The sequence below is a fragment of the Carassius carassius genome, chromosome 24 (genome assembly GCF_963082965.1).
Source record: "Carassius carassius chromosome 24, fCarCar2.1, whole genome shotgun sequence".
In the NCBI taxonomy this organism is placed as follows: domain Eukaryota; kingdom Metazoa; phylum Chordata; class Actinopteri; order Cypriniformes; family Cyprinidae; genus Carassius; species Carassius carassius.
This window is the reverse complement of record NC_081778.1, coordinates 20,827,396-20,852,208: the sequence shown is the minus strand read 5'-3', so window position 1 is coordinate 20,852,208 and position 24,813 is coordinate 20,827,396. Positions and strand designations below refer to the sequence as shown.

Genomic DNA, 24,813 nt, shown 5'->3' with positions numbered 1-24,813 from the left:
CCATCTCATCACCACTGACCTCCATATGCTCTTTTCTTTGTGCTATTTTATTTCACGCTGAATTCATATAAAGTCACTTTTTGATATGTAGAATGTTCAAACTAATGATGTAAACATTACCTATCAGATTCCATTACAGAAAACAGGCCCAGTTTATTAGCTGCTAATGTACAATTAATTAAATGACATAAATTATCTAACAACACAAGCAGCTGTGACTGAACCAAGACCCCCTGGTGTAATGCAAAGAATTTCAGTTAAAGGGTCTGTGCCAACCCAGTGCTCACGACCCAACAAAGAAATCATATCCACAGCAGATGTTTTTTACGAGGAACTCAGTAGGCTGCCGTCAAGGTGAAACGTTTCTCCTGTGGAAATCAATTAGTGTCACAGCTCTCCAGATGTGAAACCACTGGCAGGTACTAGTGATTCTTTCTGAGCTTCTATTCATAAGTCTGACCTGTTTTAGAGGATATTGTGTCTGGGACAAAAAGATGGTAAAACTGGTAGTGGAATCATCTAGTGTAATAAGTCTGGAATCATCTAGAACCAAGGTCAAAGTCTGCATCTCCTGGTTATAATGTGCTTTTGGCCAGTTGCGGTTTTAGTGATTATTCTCCAAAATGTTGTGAGGAAGAAACACTCATATAGAATGCAAAACTAAAAATCAACTACAAAAGAACAAAAATATTGCCGGAGCCTTTGATATGACTCACAAAAAGATAAAATGTGTTCAGGACACTGTGTCATCCCACCATTGTCCTTCACATAACACAGCCATGAAACAGATATTTGTATTATGAAAGGCATTAAATAGAAATTACATGTAATTTTTTAAACAATATACTTCATGCTGTTTTGTTATGCAAATTATTAAAAAAAAATTTTGAGGCAAAAACAAAACAACATATGATAGATAAAGCAGTACCTGCTCCAGATCACAAACACATCTGTGTCTGATTTGGTCTTAAAATAATAATAATAATACAATAAAGTTGTGTAAGCTAATGAAATCTACCAATGTAGGTTTATTTTGTTTTGAAGTGCATTTCCAGTAAACTATTAATTATACAATCTTGGTTTGCATGAATTATATAGTTAGTTTGAAAATGTTATTAAATTTGAGAGTGAACCCTAAGAAAAAGCAATCACATAGCCTAATCTCATCAAAACCTTCAAGAAGTAGGTCAGGGCAGAAGATGGAAACTTAAATAAAGAAATCTTCAGGAGAAGATGCGAGAAAAAAAGTAGGCTATACAAAATTGAATGCATTCAGGAAATCAGTCATGTCCTTTTCGGTATGAAAGGTCTTACATTGCATTAGCGTAAACTTTCTTACCTTACTGGAGAAGTGGCATCGAATTTTATTGAGCAACGTTCTGGAGTGTTCTGCCCAGAGGACAATTAAGATACTCGTACAGACGTATGTCCTTTTGTAAACTTCTTAAACTTGTAAATAAATATTGAAGCTATGTCTTGCTCACAAAGTGATCGCTAAACCGGTGTGCGCGTAATAACTCGTTGTATCTCTATCCTATGGGCTGGAGAGCGCGCGACAGTGACAGAACCTCAAGACAACCGAGTCGCGAGTGCGCGAGGAGTGAGTGGGCACGCGCTTACGCCTCCCACAGTTTAGTTCTAACTTTTTTTGTGTCTATTCAACAGTTTGGCATAAAACTGTCATTACAAAAAATTAAACAATACAATCTTAACATATTTTATGTTTATTGACATTTACATACACTACACATTATAGCTTACACTAGAATGTAAGCAGCAGGGGTCAAAAATTCTAAAAGAAATCGAAATAATTAACTTTGATTTATTTTAGTTTATTGTAAGGCTACAGTAGTTAATTATCAGTTAATTATTAGTAGAGCCTATCCCACGCCAAATCCGTGAGAACATTTAAAAAAAATCAAGGGATTTTAAACCATCGTCCTTAGATTTAGTTTTGGAGATTAAATAAAAAATATTAACTGAAACTGAAATACAATGAATGTTTTAGGATGGTCTGGAAAGTTAAATTAGGGATTTGGTAAAAAAAAATGGTGGAGTAAAATGGAAAATTCATTATCTGGAACATCAACGCAGCAGCCTTCTTTCTAAAGTACTATTCAGAATGTCTGTTCAAAAATAGCTGGCCAAAAGAAGACATTTACAACTATGATTGGTAAGCCACAGCCTTCATGCATTGTATTAACACATTAATTTTGAAAATAATCGAGAATGAGGGAAAAACAGGGTTTCCGTCTTATTAAAACACTCAGCAAAAGATGGACTGAGTCAGCATTACCTTATCATCTGACAGGAACTTCACTTGCACATTGTAGGTCTTGAAATTCCCTGGAGTCCTGAGGAAATCTTTAAATAAGTAGCCTACATAGAAATATTTGGATTTCTGAAAATATCTAAAGCATCCTAATTATATTGTATCTCTATATTTTATACAACAGTTAGTTCCAGTAAGCATGTCGTTGAATCACTCACTCAATTAGGCCTATCGTTCTACTATACTGGTCTAAAACTGCTTAATATTATCTTTTCATAATTAAGCAACATTACACTTACAATCAGATCCCGTTGAATAACGAAGGTATATTTAAGAGTTTATCATATTCATAACAATAATTATTTTATTATATATATTTCGTCTTATGTAATATCTGTCCAATCTCAACCTTCAAGTCAAAATCTCAAGAGCAGCCTTTAACCAAGCCAAAGTTGCTGCTTCTCTTATCTAAATATATCTGAATAATGGAGACCCCTAGTGCTAAAATAATTCACTGCATACCTTCCCCTCTTTTGACTTATGGTCTTTGAACACTTTACTGATTTTCAAACGACTAGCCGAATTTAAAAGATGAAAGCTCTGAACGAGCGTAATAAATCCCATGTGCTGCGGAGGCACATGTTATGCCAAGTAAAGGGTTTGTATGTACGTTATCAGTGTAAGGAATTTATCAAACGCGCTCTGACTGGGGAATGGTGCTTTTATGGACCTTCAGGCGATCCATACACCTGCTACTCGCGCGGCTGGGCAAACGTATATATTCACTTGTCGCATAGTCTCCGCTGACACGAGTCGAAATGCCTTTACCTTGGTTTATCATCTGTCTAGCACTGACCGCGTGGCGCGCGGAGGGCAGCGATGTGCTCGAGTTTTGTGACTCTGACTTTGACCGGAACGCAGCCGTGCACGAAACTCTACTGGTAGAGTTCTTCGCACCTTGGTTTGTTCCAGTCAAATATTATGTATTCGAAATAATTGTTTAAAAGTGTACTTCCAGCTGCAGCCAGGTTGTAGTTTGGTTGTAATTTACTGTTTGTACAGAGTACAGAGCGTAAACTGGGGTTTTCATGTTCATGTCTGGATTAGCGAAAACAACAATCGTTGTTAATGCATGTAGTGCATGGATTTGAATTATGATATATGGATGTGCATGAACCTAGATTATGATGAAAAGGCACAGTTCTCTAATTTAAACAATAATAAGTCACCGAGACACTAGATTTTACATGCATTTGCAGTTAAATAGTATAATGCTTTAATGTTCGTTAACATTCCACAATCTCTTGTTTCCACAGGTGTGGTCATTGTAAGCGGCTTGCTCCGGAATATGAGGCTGCTGCCACAAGGCTGAAAGGGACACTGCCTCTGACAAAGGTGAGGACACACCAGTACCCATTACCCAACTCGGGTCTTCTTCTGCTACGAGTGAGACCGATGACTCAGTCTGCAAGGTTCTTTTTTCATATATTTGTGTAGTAAATGTGTGTCTCTCTCCTGATGTTTGGTCAGGTTGACTGCACCGTGAACTCCGAGACGTGTGAGCGTTTTGGGGCGAATAGCTATCCCACCCTAAAAATCTTCCGCCATGGAGAGGAAGTTGAAACTTATGATGGCCCCAGAACAGCAGGTTGATTTAGGGCTGCACGATAAATCGCACGCGATATTTAATGCGCATCTTGTCCGTAAAGCCGGTTCTGTAATCAGCGGTAAATCTCTATCACCTGCGCGCTTTCACATGGAGCAGCATCAGCTACACCGAGCCGTTGTTTGCTGAAAAGCTGCGCAAAATATGATCGTGTGCATGCGATTTATCGTGCAGCCCTAGTTGATATTGTGTCCACCCATTCAGTATGGTTGAAAAAGTTTGGAGTTGGTAAGAATTTTCTCTTAGTTTTTTCTAAAGGTCTTTATGCTCAGTGCTCACCAAGGCCGCATCAGAAATACAAAGCTGAATTTATCAGATCCTTCAGAAATTTTAATTTGCTTATTTGGTGCTTATTTATTCTTATCAGTGTTGAAAACTGTTATTCTGCTTGAGATATATATATATATATATATATATATATATCTCTCTCTCTCTCTCTATCTCTATATTACACCCACACAATTTTGAATCCTGTACAATTATGCATTTCCTTACGGTCACTTTTGATCAATTTAATGCATCTTTGCTAAGTATATGTATTTCATACTAAACTTTTTTTTGTTTTTTGGCTATAATTATTTTTGTGATCTGGTCTGAAACAGATGGCATTGTGAGCTACATGAGAAGGCAAGCAGGTCCGAGTTCTGTGGCTCTGCTTAGTGAGGCGGATTTGGATTCTTTTATCAACAACTATGAGGCCAGTGTGGTGGGTGAGTTGAGTTTGTAAAACCTGACAGAATCTTAAATCGCTCCTGCAGCAGAAGCTTTAAACCAATCAGTTTTGACTTGTGCATTCATTTTAATCTCTCATGGAACTGAAGGAAGCGTAAGTTCTCTCCTTTCTTGATTTAACCCTCTTGTCTCTTTGTTCTTGGCTTTGCTCAGGCTTCTTCTCTGGGGCAAACAGTACACAGCTTGCAGAGTTTCTGAATGTCTCCAGTGCCCTGAGGGATAGCTATCGATTTGCTCATTCCACTGATGTGGGAACAGGCCTGAAATACGGTGTAGATGGAGAGTATGTATGACGCAGAGCATGAGGAAACATGATCATTATCCCTGATGTTTCTTTTTTCATTTGCTGGCAGAAGTAGTGCTAACCAAAAAATTAAATACTTGTCAAATTATATAGGCAGAAATATTAAAGCTCCGATATCATGCTATATGTGATCGCTTATATTCTGTCATTTTAAGGTTAGCTATCCAAAGATGAACAGGTGTAAGGGTTATGCACACATCACATAAGCTATGAAATTTCAGTTTTAATGACTGAAAATATTATTATTGGGTATATTGAGATGAATTGTACATTTTTAAATATTTTGAGCTTTTTCTTCTCTACCTTTTTCCATTCAGGTGTGTTCTGCTGTTTCGACCCCCCCATTTAAATAGCGAGTTTGAGGACAATGTGGTGAAATACACAGAATCCACTTCTAATTCCTCTCTCCGTACCTTCATCAGAGACAATGTGTAAGTTTCTTTTATGCTTGGTTATTTTGTGGGTGATTGGTTAAACAGTTTGAACTCCACTTAAAAATGCAATTTGATTTATTGTGATTCTTGGTTTTGTTTTCATCTTTCTTTCTTTTTTTAGATTTGGTCTCTGTCCGCAATTAACCACAGAAAATAAGGACATTCTGAGAGGAAGTGATCTGCTTACAGCATATTACAATGTAGATTTCTTAAGAAATCTCAAAGGCACAAACTACTGGAGGAACAGGTGAGCACCCAATCGTTGGAATATCAGTGGAATCGTTCTCTTTATATCAGTAAAAAAAATTTTTATCGTCTCTTCCAGAATAATGAAGGTGGTGACACAGTTCCAGGATCGGGGTCTGAGATTTGCAGTGGCAGATCGACAGGCATTTCAGGATGAGCTTGAGGAGTTTGGTTTGGGTTCGTCTGAGGAAGGAGACATTCCTGTCATCACAATCCGGACCAGAGAGGGTATCAAGTACTTGATGCAGGAAGAATTCACGTGAGTTTTGCAACACGCTATACACTGAGCTTTTCTGCTTACACCCAGTAAGATATAATTAATAGATTTGAGACTTTAGGACTTCATTCCTTGTTTGGTTCTGTAGGCAAGATGGCAAGTCCTTGGAGAAATTCCTGGAGGATTACTTTGCAAAAAGTTTGAAACGATATATGAAATCTGAGCCTGTTCCAGAGTCCAACGATGACCCTGTAAAGGTACATGGGCCCATAAGTGTGTGTGTGTGTGATTTATATATATTTTATTTATTTTTATTTTTTTTGTATTTTATCATGTATATGGTTCCACAGGTTGTGGTTGCAGACACATTTGATGAGATTGTAAATGATCCAGAGAAGGATGTGTTGGTTGAATTTTATGCTCCTTGGTGTGGCCATTGCAAGGACCTGGAGCCCATATACAAGGAGCTTGGAGAACAGGTCTGTTAACACACACACGTGTGCTTTTGCTTAAGTAACATTTACATTTTTTCTTTTTAATCAATGTTGAAAACAGCTGCTTATTATCATTTTTGTGGAAACCGTGATATTTATTTTCCATTTACTTTTTTTCAGAATAAGTTCAAAAGAACAGCATTTCAAATAGAACTGTCTTTACTCGATTCGTTTTTGCTCAAATTTCTGCTGTAGGCCCATAATGTTTATTATTTGGGTTTTATTTTGTGTGTCTTAGCTCTCTGGGGACCCCAACATTGTCATTGCTAAAATGGATGCCACAGCTAATGATGTGCCCCCAAATTATGATGTCCAAGGGTAACATTCTGTCTCTGATCTGAAATGTCCTTGATCTATTTATAGATCATTACAGCAAACATTCTGTGACATTCAGCTGTTTTTCTTTTTGATTTTTGGGTTTGTTTTGCCTAAACTGCAGATTTCCAACCATTTATTTTGTGCCCTCTGGACAAAAAGACCAGCCACTGCGATATGAGGTGAATATCATCATGCATAAGTAGGCACACACACATACTCACACAGACAATTGTTACTTTTTATGTTTTTGTCCCACAGGGTGGTCGTGAAGTCAGTGACTTCATCACCTATCTGAAGAATATCTCGAAAAGCTCATCTTAGACGAGTCATGGGATGAACTGTAAACACAATAGGATGCTGAATTTAACCGGTGGAGAAATGCACAAATCCACTTAGCCAAATATGTCCCTCGCAGCTATTCAGGACATCAATTGGGATCATCGAAGCACGTGATAAAATTCATGACTTTATATTCTCTCCGCATATCTGTTGTGTCAAGTCAAATGTCTGAAAGGGCTTATCTTGGATCACTTCCTCCCTCCATACATACATCTGACGACATGAGATGTTAACCGCTCCACCCAGCCCTAGTAATCTTTTACAAGTTTGACACTTCTTTCTTCAACTGTTTATGTAATTAAAACTGGGAGTGTTTTGTGTTTGCAGTCATAATAAAGGAATGGACCAACACCTGATTGTGTCTTGTACCATATTTTTCTTATATTTACATTTAGCCATTCAGCAGATGCTAATCCAAAGTGACTTACAAATGAGGACAATAGAAGCAATCACAATTAACAAAAGAGCAACTGTATGTTAAGAGCAAATGACAAGTCTCAGTTGGTCTAATGCAGTACATGTAGTCAGTGGTCGAACTGTAAAAGAATTTCAGGGAGTTGGAATGGTAAATAACTTTGGGTTGGTGTTTGTCCCGTAGCTAATTTTACACCATGATTACAAACTTTGTCTAAAGGTTTGTATTTAATGAAAGATTAGCCTTTGTTAAACTAATTTATTTTTAAGCTTTTTTTTTGTGGCCCTGAAATGGAGGCATTTGGGACAATACAGCTAATTAAACAATATTTGTTGAATGTGTTTTTGTGCTGGCACCTTGGCTGGTTTAGGTCTGTCATGGATTAATAAAGATGTAAATAAACCCGCCCGTAGGTGGCAGCAAATCCCTGTTTAAACGATTTATTGAATCATTCTAATCAAACAATTCGTTCTAAACCGCTGATTCAATTAGAAACGAAACAAGCGAATCACTGGCTCACGTTTCATTTAAAAACCGATTCATTCAAAGAATAAACTTATTGGGGTATTTATGTGCTGATATTCAGAAAAGTATATTGCTTGAGCAATGAATATAAAAACAATCATACATGGGTATTTTTTCTTTCATTGCTTGAATTGTAAAGGCAATCTAACTGCTTTATAATGGGCTTCTTCGCGCAGTGAGTGCGAGTGGACTCGATGTGTTTTTTTTTTGTTTTTTTTTTTTGCAGTCAGTGGCATAGCCTAGGCGTCAGCTCTCAGTCACTCACAGTCACAGTACAGCACAATGACATTATGTCAGGGGAATGTCTTTAAATTATAATCAAGGAAAACAATAAAACCTTCTGTTGTCTTCTTTTTACTTTAAACTTTAAAAGTTGCACTTGAACCATTTTGCACGAAAAATGAAGGAAACTTGATTCAGCTTGTTACAGTAGAGAGTTCTGATTGGCAAATTGCCGTTATCACTCAAAAAAATGCTGGGTTAAATATGGACATACCCAGTGACTCGGTTGTTTTCAACCAACCACTGGGTTAAAATTTTTAAAAATTTGGGTAGTAACCCAAATGCTGGGTCAAAACAACCCAATAGCTGGGTCTGTCCATATAAAATGACAAAAAGCACCCCCCCCCCCCCCAACCATCCCCTTTAGATTAATAATGTTGTATATTATGTCAAATTTATTGTGCAAACTACATGTTAAAATTCTCTACTTATGATAATTCACGAACTACACTCTAAAAAAATGCTGGGTTAACTACAACCCAGCGCAGGATCACTATGAAAATGCTGGGTTGTTTCAACCCAAAATTGGGTCAAATATGGACTATCCAAAGTTGGACATTTTTAACGTTTTATTTGCACAATAAATTTTACATAATAAACAACATTATTAATCTGGGGGATGGTGGCTAAGTGGGAGGTTTTTTTGTATTTTGTTTCCACCGGGGGATGCCATATCACTGCATTCCCCCTCAATTCGAGCCCTGCTTTTATTTATATATTTATAAACACACAAAAAACAACAACAAGTAGATAGAATAGAAAATGGTGACCAATGACTCGATCAGCTGCTCGGATTGAGGCAGACCGTTCCATATTTACATTCATAATATATTTGTATTGTTCTAAAGGTTACATAGTAACAGCCTTTTTTTTTTAAAGTTACATGGTTAAATAGCTTTTTTGTTTGTTTTTTAATTTTCAAAATTCGAAAGCAGTTGTATCTTAAATATAATTTGATATATATTTCATGAACCATACTAATATTAAAAGTACATTCATGTTTTAGAACTTACGGTTTAGTATAATTTTTTAATAATACCTTATATAGTAATTTTTTTTACTGTAAAGAGTTTTTACTGTAATATTTTTCCATTAAAAATGTTTTATGGTGTAACGTGAGGAGTTGGTATGCATTTTTATGTTGTATTTTAATATTTGATATTATTATTTTAATAAATTATATATATATATATTTTTTTTTTTTATATATATATATATTTTTATTAATAGAAACTATTTTTAGATCATATAAAATTGTATAATTGTTTAACATAATATAGAATTTGTTTTTTGGATGCAAATCTGAAATTTAGCGTTTAGTTTGTAAGTAGAACGTAAGTTTTTATCAAGGAAACATTAATCTCGACAGCTATTACGGGATTCTTTCGAGAACTTTCAGTTCTGCTCGGATCTACTCCCACCCACAAGCGTTGCTGGACTTACTTTGATTCGTGGAGATATGTGCATGTCAAATGCGTCTCGTTTGCTTATTGCTCCACTGTGTGCCTTTTTTTAAAAGTTACATGGTTAAATAGCTTTTTTGTTTGTTTTTTAATTTTCAAAATTCGAAAGCAGTTGTATCTTAAATATAATTTGATATATATTTCATGAACAATACTAATATTAAAAGTACATTCATGTTTTAGAACTTACAGTTTAGTATAATTTTTTAATAATACCTTATATAGTAATTTTTTTTACTGTAAAGAGTTTTTACTGTAATATTTTTCCATTAAAAATGTTTTATGGTGTAACGTGAGGAGTTGGTATGCATTTTTATGTTGTATTTTAATATTTGATATTATTATTTTAATAAATTATATATATATATATATATATATATATATATATATATATATATATATATATATATATATATATATATATATATATATATTTTTTTTTTTATATATATATTTTTTTTTATTAATAGAAACTATTTTTAGATCATATAAAATTGTATAATTGTTTAACATAATATAGAATTTGTTTTTTGGATGCAAATCTGAAATTTAGCGTTTAATTTGTAAGTAGAACGTAAGTTTTTATCAAGGAAACATTCATCTCGACAGCTATTACGGGATTCTTTCGAGAACTTTCAGTTCTGCTCGGATCTACTCCCACCCACAAGCGTTGCTGGACTTACTTTGATTCGTGGAGATATGTGCATGTCAAATGCGTCTCGTTTGCTTATTGCTCCACTGTGTGCCTGAATCATTGGCCACGCCTCTTTTGTCATCTCCTCTCTCCGTCGTGCGTGTTATCCTGTATCGGTGATCTAAACCACGCCGCAAATATGATGGGCCGACCGGTTCTCGTGCTTAGTGAGTGCTTATTTCGTTATTACATCTGTAAATGCGCAAGTGTAGCTTTCATATGACCAGCCACTGGACTCTGTAACAGTTTTAATAAGTTTTATTCATGCAGCGGTGCTAATCTAAGTAGTGTGGCACGGGGGCCTCGCGTGTCTCACAAGCTCATGTCGGTGTTCAGATTAGTCATTGTATCAGCCTCGTAACATTGCTTATTAATAGTAATATTATTTAAGCCATTGCACCACAAGTTACACAGTCTATAATAAAACTAGCGCTGATCTATTCTCAGTCATGTGCTGTCTGTATGGGCCATTCGATTCTGTGTAACGGAGATTTTAAAGTAATGAATTGGTTAGCATCAGGCTAACGGCACAGAAGGTGTGCTGACCAGAGCTGCACCCTGTTCCTCTTTAGGAGTATAGTATACAGATAACATATTTGATATTTTCACAGTTAGCATGTGCTATATATTCTATTATTTGAAATAATTGCGTTTTGTAAATGTGTAAATAATTGGGGTTCATCATATCAAACTGATTTAATAAACACCGTCTCTATTTTTTTGCTCATAACAGGTCAGAACATAAAGAGAGAATCTGGACGAAAGGTCCAGATAGGAAACATCACTGCGGCTAAAGTGGGTCTATCATTATTATTATTGTTTTCCTCTTGATAGATATGTCAGATGAGACTAAACTCAGGTACTTGCTGCTTTATCTCCTCTCTTTAGACCATAGCAGACATCATTAGGACATGTCTGGGACCAAGGGCTATGATGAAGGTGGGTTTCTGACCTTCAGACCACTCTAATATTTTAGTGCATTGTCTATTGTAAGAAAATATGAAAGAAGTGATATTTCTCTAGAAAGAATTATGATGAAATTATTTGTTCTCTGTGCCCAGATGCTTCTGGATCCAATGGGTGGGATCGTCATGACCAATGATGGCAATGCCATTCTGAGAGAGGTGATCATGAACTCTGAATTGTTCAATAAAATTTATGCTTTGTATTTATTGAATGTTGATATAATGTTCTCTCCTCTTTTTTTGGTGACTTTCAGATCCAGGTCCAGCACCCTGCTGCCAAGTCCATGATTGAGATTAGCCGCACACAGGATGAGGAGGTTGGAGATGGGACCACCTCTGTAATTATTCTGGGTGAGGGTCATCTGTGTTCTCACTGCTGTTGGATTAAATGTATTCTTGAATAACAAATTAAATGTATTCTTGAGTAATAGCTTTTCTTATTTAGTAATATTAAATAAATTTTAATAATAATAGTTGTGAGGATAATTTACAGTTACATTTAAATTCATGCGACAATTAAAGGGTTATTTCACCCAAGAATGAAAATTTGTGCATTTTATATTCACCTCAAAGCATCCTAGGAGTATGTGACTTTCTCTTTCATAATAATCCAATCAAAGTTATATTAAAAATTGTCCTTGCTCTTCCAAGCTTTTCGATGGGGGTAAGCGGGTGTTTGTTGTTAACTGTTCAGAAGACATGAAATAAAGTGTGGCTCACATGGCTCCGGGGGGGGGGGTGAATAAATTTATTTCACATCTTCTGAACAGTTGAAGACAAGCACCCAATGAAAGGCTTAGAAGAGCAAGAACAATTTTTTATATAACTTCGATTGGATCTTTCTGAAAGAGGGAAGTCACATACACCTAGGATGCTTCGAGGTGAAGGTGGAAGAATTTTCATTCTCGGGTGAACTAACCCCTTAACAATTAAATTAATGTTTGTATGTAAACATTTGTTCAATAGCATTTGAAGTGCTCATATCCTAACGTGTCATTCCGTGTACAGCGGGTGAGATGCTGTCAGTGGCTGAGCATTTTCTGGAACAGCAGATGCATCCTACCGTGGTGATAAGTGCATACAGACAAGCTCTGGATGACATGTTGAACATACTCAAAGACATCAGGTAATCACACAGTCAACCAGTTTAATTCTTCTGTGTGAGCTCTCAATTAATGGAGTAGTTCACACCAAAATAAAAATTTGCTGAAAATGTACTCACCCGCAGGCCATCTAAGTTGTTGACCAGTTTGTTTCTTCATCAGAACTGGTTTGGAGGGTTTATATAACTTGTTCACCAGTGGAACAGCTGATAAAAGCACAACTCCAGTCCGACAGTTAGCAACTTGCGAAGCGAAAAGCTGCGTTTTGTAATAAATCCACCAAGACATTTTTAACCTCAAACCGTTGCTTCTATTTAAAATACAACTCTATTCATAACGTTGCTGTCTCCCTTGAAAAATTTATCTGAATCAGAAGAGAAACAGTTCTGGATTTTTATATGAGAGGACAATAGGGCATTAACTTTTTTCATTGAAGGATCAACTTATATTTTGCAAAGGTTTATAGTTAAAATGTCTAATAAAGTATTTGTTTCTTACAAGCAAAAGATTTCCACTTCAAAAGACATTAATTGATGGACTGTACTGGAGTAGTATGGATTGTGAAATTTCCTTTTCCATTACTATAAGCTGTTGAGTTTTATTGGTGGATTGTAGGGTATATCTCACGATTTTTTGGTTGAAATGCAATATACGGTATATATCTCTGTATTTTCTATTTTTTGATATTAAAAAATATAGAGATGCATATGTACACACACACACATAATATGCAGAAGGATCCTGCAAATAAAATGGAAATATTTCCATGATTTTCTAATGTTTACAGATGCACTGAGGAAAAAAGCATACCAAACGTATTAAACAGTGCAAGAAGTGTCTCTGTCAGCAGCACATGAGTCTGTCAGAGCATCTGAAGGGGCGAACCGCTTTAAAATAGACTTGTTAACTACAACCCGAATTCCGGAAAAGTTGGAACGTTTTTTAAATTTTAATAAAATGAAAACCAAAAGACTTTCAAATCACATGAGCCAATATTTTATTCACAATAGAACATAGATAACATAGCAAATGTTTAAACTGAGAAAGTTTACAATTTTATGCACAAAATGAGCTTATTTAAATTTTGATTTCTGCTACAGGTCTCAAAATAGTTGGGACGGGGCATGTTTACCATGGTGTAGCATCTCCTTTTCTTTTCAAAACAGTTTGAAGACGTCTGGGCATTGAGGCTATGAGTTGCTGGAGTTTTGCTGTTGGAATTTGGTCCCATTCTTGCCTTTTATAGATTTCCAGCTGCTAAAGAGTTCGTGGTCGTCTTTGACGTATTTTTCGTTTAATGATGCGCCAAATGTTCTCTATAGGTGAAAGATCTGGACTGCAGGCAGGCCAGGTTAGCACCCGGACTCTTCTACGACGAAGCCATGCTGTTGTTATAGCTGCAGTATGTGGTTTTGCATTGTCCTGCTGAAATAAACAAGGCCTTCCCTGAAATAGACGTTGTTTGGAGGGAAGCATATGTTGCTCTAAAACCTTTATATACCTTTCAGCATTCACAGAGCCTTCTAAAACATGCAAGCTGCCCATACCGTATGCACTTATGCACCCCCATACCATCAGAGATGCTGGCTTTTGAACTGAACGCTCATAACATGCTGGAAGGTCTCCCTCCTCTTTAGCCCGGAGGACACGGCGTCCGTGATTTCCAACAAGAATGTCAAATTTGGACTCGTCTGACCATAAAACACTATTCGACTTTGAAATAGTCCATTTTAAATGAGCCTTGGCCCACAGGACACGACGGCGCTTCTGGACCATGTTCACATATGGCTTCCTTTTTGCATGATAGAGCTTTAGTTGGCATCTGCTGATGGCACGGCGGATTGTGTTTACCGACAGTGGTTTCTGAAAGTATTCCTGGGCCAATTTAGTAATGTCATTGACACAATCATGCCGATGAGTGATGCAGTGTCGTCTGAGAGCCCGAAGACCACGGGCATCCAATAAAGGTCTCCGGCCTTGTCCCTTACGCACAGAGATTTCTCCAGTTTCTCTGAATCTTTTGATGATGTTATGCACTGTAGATGATGAGATTTGCAAAGCCTTTGCAATTTGACGTTGAGGAACATTGTTCCTCAAACTTTCACAGATTGGAGAGCCTCTGCCCATCTTTACTTCTGAGAGACTCTGCTTCTCTAAGACAAAGCTTTTATAGCTAATCATGTTACAGACCTGATATCAATTAACTTAATTAATCACTAGATGTTCTCCCAGCTGAATCTTTTCAAAACTGCTTGCTTTTTTAGCCATTTGTTGCCCCCGTGCCAACTTTTTTGAGACCTGTAGCAGGCATTAAATTTTAAATGAGCTAATTAAGTGGATAAAAGTGTAAAATTTCTCAGTTTAAACATTTGCTACGTTATCTATGTTCTATTGTGAATAAAATATTGGCTCATGTGATTTGAAATTCCTTTAGTTTTCATTTTTATTAAAATTTAAAAAACGTCCCAACTTTTCCGGAATTCGGGTTGTATATCTTGAAAGTTATTTTAAAACCCTTTAATATAAAGCATGTCTCATGTTTAGGACAAACAGGGTTATACACTTTCCCTGCAAAAGCTCACTCTGTGTCCTCTGCTATTCAGATTCGCTCATATCAAACTACTGTATATTGATATAGGCGGTATAACCTCATACCGTATTGCTTATAAAAATATATTGATATATCGTACAAACTCGATATACCACCCATCACTAGTGGATTGTTGAGGTGGATGCTTAGCTATAGTGGCCTGAGATGTTTCAGTGCTCTGCAGTATAGTTATAGTTTTTCTACTTCTTCCTCCACCACATAGCACTCCAGTAGACGTGAATAACCGTGACATGATGTTGAAGATAATAAACTCTGCCATCAACACCAAAGCACTCAGCCGCTGGTCCACCATGGCCTGTAACATTGCTCTAGATGCTGTCCGTACTGTTGAGCTGGAGGAAAATGGACGCAAAGAGATCGACATTAAGAAGTATGCCAAAGTCGAGAAGGTAGGACACGGACTTAACATTTTTCCATTTTTCTCTTGAAGGTAATCTGACATTAGGGGTGCTCTGATTGATCGGCTACCGAGCACAGTCATCTGATAATCGGCGGTCTCTAAAAGGACTGATCTCAAGCTGATGATGCTGTGCCTGCCCGTGATAGGTTTGGCCTAAAATTCAGCTTTGATCACAAGAATAAATTACATTTTAAAATATATTCAAATAGAAAGCAGTTATTTTAAATGGTAAAAAATATTGCACAATATTACTGCTTTTGCTATATTTTGGATCCAATAAATGCAAGCTTGGTGAGCAGAAGAGACTAAAGAGAGAAAAAAACATTAAAAATCTTAACGTTACCATTCAAAAACTTTTAACTGGTAGAGTAATCTCTTAAAACATCTTACTGGGTTATGATAATCAAAACAGTCCTGAGCTAGATTAAGCTTTGATCTCTGCAAACCAAACTACCACTTTAATCAGATATTTAATAGTAATGTTTAATACCCTAAAGATGCTTGATTTTAAAGGGTTAGTTCACCCATATATTAAAATTATGTCATTAATAACTCACCCTCATGTAGTTCCAAACCCGTTAAGACCTCCGTTCATCTTCGGAACATAGTTTAAGATATTTTAGCTTTCTGTCCCTCCATTGAAACTGTGTGCACAGTATACTGTCCATGTCCAAAAAAGTAACAAAATCATCATCAAAGTAGTCCATGTGACATCAGAGGGTCAGTTAGAATTTTTTTGAAGCATCAAAAATACATGTTGGTCCAAAAATAGCAAAAACTATGACTTTACTCAGCATTGTCTTCTCTTCCGGGTCTGTTGTGAGCGCGTTCACTGCAGTGTAGTGATATCCGGTTCACGAACGAATCACTCGATGTAACCGGATCTTCTTGAACCAGTTCACCAAATCAAACTGAATCTTTTTAAACGGTTCGCGTCTCCAATACGCATTAATCCACAAATGACTTAAGCGATTAACTTTTTTAATGTGGCTGACACTCCCTCTGAGTTAAAACAAACCAATATCCCAGAGTAATTCATGTACTCAAACAGTACACTGACTGAACCGCTGTGAAGAGAAAACTGAACAAAAAAGAAAACGATAAAGAAAAGGGGGCATTATTTAAATGAAAGGAAATCTAAACATTGAATAAAGTAAAAAGTTTGTAGGTCGTGCAAATTTTACAAGTTCTCAGCTTTGTGATTTTATTTCGGTTAGACCTTTGCCTACATTGACGCTGATGCATTAAAGAGGAGGGGCTCCCCAGTTCCAAGATGGCGGCTCTGTTTACGCATTCATTCCTATGAACTGCTGTAGCCAAGGCGACATCTAGTGTATATATCTATGAAACGACTAATCGACAACAAAAATATTTGTCTTCAATTATTTATTGTCGATAATGTCGACTAATCGTTTCAGCCCTAGGTACTATTTATATTTCTTCATTAAATAACTGATAAAGTAATTTGAAAAAGTTTCTGAGAGACATAATTTAACAAACAGTGTTAATGTATCACCGCGCGCTCTCTTTCTCTCTCAAAATGCAAATGGATTCAAATCACATCGCGTTTGCACTATAATAAGTGAGCTGCATGCTGCACAGTTGACAACGGAATTGTCACTTGAACTATACGAGGCAGTGTCGCATCAAAGTTTATAAATTGCATTTAATTCTTGCCAGTGTTTAACTATTCAACACTCATGTATTTCCACTTTCTTAATAATGCCAGGTTCACATTACTCCATTTTGTTTTGTGTGTATGGGTATTTTTTCTACGCTCAAATTAATGGATTAAAGTTTTCATATTGCACACACGGTTGCAGTCTGGCAGTGGGTTTAAGAGCAGTGTCTGCAGCAGTGCAGAGAGAGTTTCCGCACTGAGTCTATTTTTTGCTGTGCTGCTTGCATTGAATTAAAGTAACAGTGCATTGTTTGCGATAAATATGAATATGCATTGACACAAATGTTGTAATTACACCATAAATGCATACATTAACGTCTACTGTATTTCACAGCCAACACACAGACTATGGTTTTTTGGATAGGTTTAAAGGAAAAAAGCACTTGTGTCAATTGTAAGTTTTAATTTAGAATTTTTGTGATAACATAAGAAAAGTAGCTTAAATCTTTTGCTTTAACAAAGTTGGGTGTGAGCATCAATATGTTAGACTTAATGTTATCTTTAAGGCAGAACAGTGCTCCAAAACATTTAGAAGATAAGCATTCAAAGCCTTTAGCCTTTATCTCTTCTGCCAAAACGGCTCAAATTTTTTGACGTCACATCATACTTCATCTTCTCATCAGATCTTCTGGACAATCAAATTCTCTCTATAATCTGAAGCGCCTGCAGTATAATTATAGATGCTGAAGTGCCGGCTGGGATCAGCCATCTTGGCAGCCCATCACCGGGTTGATTCCCCGTTTGGAGCCAGCCTCCAGCGGCCAGTTGATTAATTGCAGTTTTAGTCACTTCCGTGTTGGTTTCAAGAGAGGGAGCAGGAGGTTGCCACTTGGTCTAGAGACATGATAGCATGGATTGACCACAGCCTCAGCATGATTGACCACTATTTTGTTTACTTAGTTTCATATTGAATCTAGGGGGTAATCTATTAGACTGTGGCTGTCAAATGCAGCTTAACCTAGCAAACGTAATCAAAACGCTATTGGCCATTTTAAAAAGGGGTGGGACTGCTCGATATGCCCCGCCCTCTCTTCCTGTTTCAATTGAAATTGTCACCACATAGAATAATGCTGCTTGTTTCAAGGCACTTCAGGGGACCTTTAATATATAAAGTGAAGTGACATTCAGCCAAGTATGGTGACCCATACTCAGAATTTGTGCTCTGTATTTAACCCATCCGAAGTGCACACACACAGAGCAGTGAACACACACACACACTGTGAACACACACCCAGAGCAGTGGGCAGCCATTTATGCTGCGGCGCCCGGGGAGCAGTTGGGGGTTCGATGCCTTGCTCAAGGGCACCTAAGTCGTGGTACTGAGGGTGGAGAGACAACTGTACATGCACTCCCCCCACCCACAATTCCTGCCAGCCCGAGACTCTAACTCACAACCCTTCGATTGTGAGTCCGATTCACTAACCACTAGGCCACGACTTCCCGACAAATAAATCTAAATATAAAAGATACGCAAATATAAATCTAAAAATAAAAAAATATAAATCTAAAAGTAAATGCAAAAGGAAAAAGCATTGAATAATTGATGAAAGATTGAATCACTGTACTGTGTGTTAAAAAAAAAAATCTATGTTGAAAAATAATTTTAAGTAACAATGTTTGGATTTAAAAATAAAATAATGGATAAATGTTTTGTGTGTGGTAAACAGCCACAGATCAGGAGCAGACTCCATTGTGAAAGCACAGTCCGTGCTGCTTCTGTTCCACACATGGACTACATACGCACTGCAAACAAATGTGTGAACCTCACATATAGCTCACAAAATCAGGCTTGTGCTGTGTAAGCTACTGTGCAACAATTATATTATTGTAAAAACAAAAATACATTGCATGATCAATCATTTAGGTGAGATAAATGTATATTTTTGCAAAAATGGCCCCCTCCACCCCTCAAATGAAATATAAAATAAAAATAAATCACCTAAGGGAGAAAGTAATTTTCAAAAATGAAATTCAGGCCATGAATAAATGTAAAAAAATCTTGATTGTATCATCACTATAAATAATTCTACATGATAAAAAGGAGGATTTAAAAAGATATGCATTAGTGATCAGATCAGACAGTTACTGCTATCTGTGATCGGTGATCGGCCACAGAAATCCTAATCGGAGCACCCCTACCTGAAATGACAATGAACTGTATATATTATTATTTAGTTTGGTTACACTTTATTTTAATGTGTCCTTGTTATACTGTATATATACATTTTAACTACATGTACTTATGACATGATACTTATTTTGGTTTAGGGTTACTTGCATTTAATTATGCATGATTAATGGTTAGTACATGTAACGTGTAACAAAGACACCTTTTAAAGTAAAGTGTTACCCTTAGTTTTACTGTCTATGTACACAATTTAGGTCTTAATTGTAATTCCAGAGTGTTTTTCCCAGATATCTTTAATCATAATAAAATGACTCGCATTTTATTAGTTAAGTATGATGACTGCAAATTAAGAAAACATCATCAGTTTGACAACACATATGCTGCAAATACTCGCAACACAACCAAATCCAGAAACACGCCACAAATACTCGCAACACAACCTGCACATTTCTGTATTTGGTTGTGTTGGGAGTATTTGCAGAGCGTTTCTGTGTTTGTTTGCATGGTGCGTAGTTGGAGTGCGTTTCTGTAGTTGGTTGTGTTGGGAGTATTTGCAGCGTTTTTCTTTATGAGTATTTAAAGCACACGTTGGCAAACTGATGGTGTTTTCTGAATGTGCTGTTTGTTTTTTGTTTTTTTTAAAGCATGTTTTAAGTTGCAGCGCTTTGAGCTGTCTCGGCCACCGTAGATATGACTCACTCTCTCTCTCTCTCTCTCTCTCTCTCTCTCTCTTTTTTTTTTCATTTAAGTTGTGAGGATAATACTAACCAATATGCAAAATACATGATCCAATTTATTCTCATTTGATAAAATTAAGACCTGCAGTTCAAGTTTAAACTGATTAAATGTTAAGCAATACCTAATTGCACTTTTTGTGTGAGAATAGGTGCCTGGTGGCTTCATTGAGGACTCATGTGTGCTCAAGGGGGTGATGGTAAATAAGGATGTAACTCATCCCCGTATGCGAAGACTCATCAAGAACCCCAGAATTGTTCTGCTGGACTGCTCTCTGGAGTACAAGAAGGGTGAGAGTCAGGTAAGGTGTTGTCTGAATCCAGAATCTTCCTCTGAATGCCTTGCTTCTAAAACACTGACCTTTGTCCTCTCGCTCCTCTCAGACTGATATTGAGATCACTCGTGAGGAAGACTTTGCCCGAATTCTGCAGATGGAGGAAGAGTACATCCAGCAGATCTGTGAAGACATTATTCGTCTCAAACCCGACCTGATCTTCACTGAAAAGGGCATCTCTGGTAAAAATGAGCACTTATGCAGTCATGTTATTTTTTTTTTTTAAGATCATGTGAGTTGTATTAAATTGTCATCTCTCTAGATCTGGCTCAGCACTATCTGATGAAAGCAAACATCACTGCAATTCGTCGTGTCAGGAAGACGGACAACAACCGTATTGCAAGGTGTATAAATATGTGCTTTTGTCAACACATTGATTGATTTTTTTTTTTTTTTTTTTTTCATAAATTTTTTAGTTGATTGCATCAGTGGTTATTTTGCCAGACGTGCATGCACAAAATGCAAATGTTTTTGTTCTTAATTCCAAGGTTCCCACAGTCTTTGGCAAACATTGAAATAATAAGAAATTTAGAATGTACAAATCTTAAATTAATCTTAAAATGTTAATCATGGCATGTTTTTAGTGGATATAAATTGTATTTATGTATACATAGTTGAGTCGCTTAGATATTGCGTGTGTAGATTAATGATGTTTGATTTGTGAGTGACAAACATTTTAAGAATGATAGTTCTTTTTAATGAATTTGGCAAAATGGTTTACAATTTGACTTGTTATTAGTTTTAGTATTTATATACTATTATAGTTTAGTTTTTATTAATGTTTTAAATAAGCTTTTATTTTTTATTTCATTTTCCATTTTAATAATTTAAGTTGTAGTTTTGTGTGCTTGTCATTTTTATTTTTCTATATTTCTGTGTATCTTTTATTTTAGTTCTAGAAGTTTTAATACTTATTTCAGTTATTATAATTATAATTATAAATATAATTAAAAATTATAATTAGGTTTTTGTACTATATTTTATTCAGCATTTTTAATTACATAAAAAAACTAAAGTTGTTTTAAGTTAACAATAGCAATACTTATACTCTCTACTTCTGCTTGTCTCTCTCAGAGCATGTGGTGCACGTATTGCCAGCAGAACAGATGAGCTCCGTGAAGAGGATGTGGGTACGGGAGCTGGCCTATTTGAAGTGAAGAAGATCGGTGATGAGTATTTCACCTTTGTGACAGAGTGCAAAGACCCCAAAGCCTGTACCATTCTGCTTAGAGGAGCCAGCAAGGAGATCTTAGCGGTGAGAAGAGGGAAACCAAGGAGATAGATACTGGGTCCACTGTTAGAAATTCATGACTATGCTCAGTGGAAGATTAATGAGAATGTTTTTTTTTAATCATTATAAAGTGTCTATAAAAGGTCTCTACAGTGAGATAATTCAGCAGGCCATTTGTTGAATGTTTGATCAGCTCAGCCAGAGTTGTCTGGTATCAGGGAATTTTGCGCATGTTAATTGACTTGTCACTGTTTGACTGATGATCTTTCTCAGGAAGTGGAGCGAAACCTGCAGGATGCCATGCAGGTCTGTCGTAATGTCCTGTTGGAACCGCATCTGTTGCCAGGCGGTGGAGCAGTGGAGATGGAGGTGTCCCATCGGCTGACGGAGCGTTCCCGAGCGCTGACTGGTGTAGAGCAGTGGCCATACCGCGCCGTGGCTCAGGCCCTGGAGGTCATCCCACGTACACTCATCCAGAACTGTGGAGCCTCAGCAATACGTGTGCTCACTTCCCTTAGGGTAAGTTGATCCAAAAGCACAGTTCTTGTATTTTTATTTCAGTTTGTTGCTACTTCTCTTGAGTAACTTACATTTGTTGACGTAAATGTTCAGCTGCACAAGTAATTGAATTTCTAATTGTGATTTCAATTACAGGTGCCACAATTACCTGATCGTTCAAAGCAGCAATTAATTGTTCAAAGTGCACTTATGTTATTCTGCATGCTTAAGATCTGTTTTCGGGGTTTTCCATTATTTTAATTTTAGTTATGTAAAATTACAATGCAGATTTTTTACTATTTTTTTTTGTAATTTAAAGAATACAATCCAAAGTATAGTTGATGTTTGAGACTTAATACCATAGTTTGTGTTTACAGCCTGCTTATTTTCATATAAAAATATGGATTGCAGTTGCTTCAAACAGTATAAACAATTTTCAATGTAAATGATGGTCGTTATTAATAATCACAATTACAATTTCAAGGAAATAATCTACAAATAATGATTTTTGTCATAATCATGCAGCCCTGCATTAATGTGTTTCTCATCTCTTTTCTAGGCCAAGCACACTCAGGAGGGCAATACCTCATGGGGTATAAATGGAGAGACAGGAACTCTTGCCGAAATGGAGCAGCTGGGGATCTGGGAACCACTGGCAGTTAAAGCCCAGACATACAAAACTGCAGTTGAGGTAAAAAAGAAAAAGCTTATTCACTGAGGAAAAACTGCTTTAGACTCCAGGAGGAAGATGGAGGTGTTTTTTTTTTTTTTGCTGACTGTTAATGGATTTTCTCATTTTCTTAGACGGCCATCCTGTTACTGCGCATTGATGACATTGTTTCTGGTCACAAGAAGAAGGGAGACGATCAGGCGGGTGGTGCACCGATGGAGGACAAGGAGTAGAGGAACAGGAAATACAGAGGATGAAGGAACAAGAGTTTAGAAACGACAGTAATACAGCAAATTAATAGCAAATTTACACAAGCATTTATTTCTGCAAAACTCCACTCTCCAACACAATGTTCTCATCAGAAAGCTATTTGCACTGTTGCTTTGTGTTGTGTCATTAGGCCAGAAGCTCTTCTCCCCTGTTTTTTCCCCCTCTGGCAAATGAAACGACTCTGGTTTAAATTAGAATGTGCTTGTGCTAGAATCTCTGTGCTTCACTTTGCTGGTATTGTTACTTTGTATTCCCTACCAGTGATAAATTTCAATATCAGACCATGTTGTGTTGAATTTTTCCTGTGCTGAACCTCCTTAAATTGAATATTAAGGTACTTTTTTGTAAAACACCTTGGTAGTTTACTATTATGTAAAAAAAAAAAAAAAAAAATTCACAGAAGCTGTAACCTTTGCAAATTCCCCCCAAAAAGTCACAAAGAACACTCTAAACTACCATTTTCCCAAATGCAACACTTTACAACAAGGCTTGGTTTGTAAACGTTTATGCATTAGGTATGAACCTACATTAATTCTGTTCAATGTTAGTTAATTTTAATTTATAAATGTTCATTCATGAATCATAATATTAATACAAATGTTAATGTATTTAGAATATGTAGACATGAGCATTAAATGCTAGCTAACATAAAACAACATTGACCAAAACGTTGCTGTAAATCTTGGTTAGTGTAGAGAACCTTATTGTAAAGTTACCAGCGGTTTCTATAAAAAAAAAAAAAAAAAATGCTATTGTCAACAAATGTCATATTGAGGCACCTAGCATTAACAGTATCACATGACATTTTAACACCATTCAAGGATGTTTCCTGCTGTCAAATGCAGCATTGTACAAAATATGTACAAATATATATTTTTAAATAACTTAAAAACAATGAAGTAGAATAAATTGTTTCTTTATAAAGCATCACCCTTAGAATATTATACTCTTGTATTTTTTTCATTTCTTTATCATGCACAGATTAAGACACAGACAATACTTGAGTTCAGTAATGTTCAGATTTTCTAAATTTCAAACAATCTAGAAGGGAGGACCACCCATAAATTACATGATGATCAGTTCATCTTTAAGTCTGTATAGATTTGTCATTTAACAGTATCCCGAATGTTAGGCAATTACATTTTTGGATTTCAGCTCCACCAAAGAAGTTCAACTGCAGTTTTGGCTATGGTGAATGGCACGCAGACCTAATCTGTCATCATCACAGGAACGGAATCTGTCACCAGTCCTTGCCAAGAGACAAAATACATTCAAAGTTACCCAGATTATCAGTCATGGGTTTCAATATGCCACTGATTTGTGTTCATGAGAGAGAGATGAGGATGTCACCCCTGGGCTCGTTCTCCTGTCTCTGGGTCCACGCCACTGTCCAGCTCTGACAAAAACAGGAAAACAAATGAAAAATGATAACTTAGATTTTTTTTTTACATTTTTTCTATCAGGCATGTATAAGAATCACGACACAACCAAGGTCCGAATCTCTTACCCATGATTGTATCACTGGAGGACAGGTGGCACTGCTGGTTAATGAGTGTCAAATTGGAAAGTCTTGGAACATCTGATATTGCATAACCTGAACCAGTTGGATCCATATCTGTGTCCATGGCTGTTCAGATGGCAAGGGAAACAATGGGTTTAATAATAGCTTAACCCTCTAAAGCATAGCGTTGCCCTCAGGCAATGGAAAGTTTTTCATGTCCATCATGAGCACATGGTGTGAGAAGGCGGCAAGATTATTTGCTTTAGTAATCTTATTTAAAATGAC

General features: G+C 36.5%; 3 protein-coding genes across 3 annotated transcripts in view; 2 read left to right on the top strand and 1 right to left on the bottom strand.

The window, feature by feature from the left end:
• LOC132103142 (platelet endothelial aggregation receptor 1-like) overlaps positions 1-1,577 on the bottom strand; it is a 32,478-nt gene extending 30,901 nt beyond the window's left edge. The window contains exon 1 of the mRNA XM_059507986.1: positions 1,340-1,577. The gene's annotated coding sequence lies outside the window, so the exon portion shown is untranslated. The remainder of the gene's footprint in view (positions 1-1,339) is intronic.
• A 1,452-nt stretch (positions 1,578-3,029) lies between these two features.
• On the top strand, positions 3,030-7,151 carry LOC132103140 (protein disulfide-isomerase A3-like). Its single transcript, XM_059507985.1, has 13 exons — positions 3,030-3,233; positions 3,589-3,667; positions 3,803-3,920; positions 4,541-4,648; positions 4,824-4,953; positions 5,292-5,405; positions 5,530-5,655; positions 5,734-5,913; positions 6,020-6,128; positions 6,222-6,350; positions 6,604-6,683; positions 6,805-6,862; positions 6,942-7,151. Exons 1-13 carry the CDS (start codon positions 3,091-3,093, stop codon positions 7,002-7,004), a joined length of 1,437 nt encoding a protein of 478 aa, XP_059363968.1. The 5' UTR covers positions 3,030-3,090; the 3' UTR covers positions 7,005-7,151.
• Positions 7,152-10,442: 3,291 nt separating this feature from the next.
• Positions 10,443-23,311, top strand: LOC132103139 (T-complex protein 1 subunit gamma). The gene is made up of 14 exons (XM_059507984.1): positions 10,443-10,568; positions 11,135-11,196; positions 11,290-11,340; positions 11,463-11,525; positions 11,621-11,717; positions 12,375-12,492; positions 15,283-15,469; positions 20,176-20,325; positions 20,408-20,540; positions 20,621-20,702; positions 21,433-21,613; positions 21,863-22,108; positions 22,647-22,778; positions 22,892-23,311. Exons 1-14 carry the CDS (start codon positions 10,541-10,543, stop codon positions 22,988-22,990), a joined length of 1,629 nt encoding a protein of 542 aa, XP_059363967.1. The 5' UTR covers positions 10,443-10,540; the 3' UTR covers positions 22,991-23,311.
• Positions 23,312-24,813: the final 1,502 nt, after the last annotated feature.

What these genes read in the sequence shown, in the direction of transcription:
- LOC132103140 (XM_059507985.1), top strand. Translation starts at nt 3,091, where the DNA reads ATGCCTTTACCTTGGTTTATCATCTGTCTAGCACTGACCGCGTGGCGC. An exon ending in TGATGGCCCCAGAACAGCAG is followed by an intron (nt 3,921 to 4,540) that starts GTTGATTTAGGG and finishes GGTCTGAAACAG; the next exon opens with ATGGCATTGTGAGCTACATG. An exon ending in ACAAACTACTGGAGGAACAG is followed by an intron (nt 5,656 to 5,733) that starts GTGAGCACCCAA and finishes CGTCTCTTCCAG; the next exon opens with AATAATGAAGGTGGTGACAC.
- LOC132103139 (XM_059507984.1), top strand. Translation starts at nt 10,541, where the DNA reads ATGATGGGCCGACCGGTTCTCGTGCTTA. An exon ending in CACTGAAAAGGGCATCTCTG is followed by an intron (nt 20,541 to 20,620) that starts GTAAAAATGAGC and finishes TCATCTCTCTAG; the next exon opens with ATCTGGCTCAGCACTATCTG. An exon ending in CCAGCAAGGAGATCTTAGCG is followed by an intron (nt 21,614 to 21,862) that starts GTGAGAAGAGGG and finishes GATCTTTCTCAG; the next exon opens with GAAGTGGAGCGAAACCTGCA.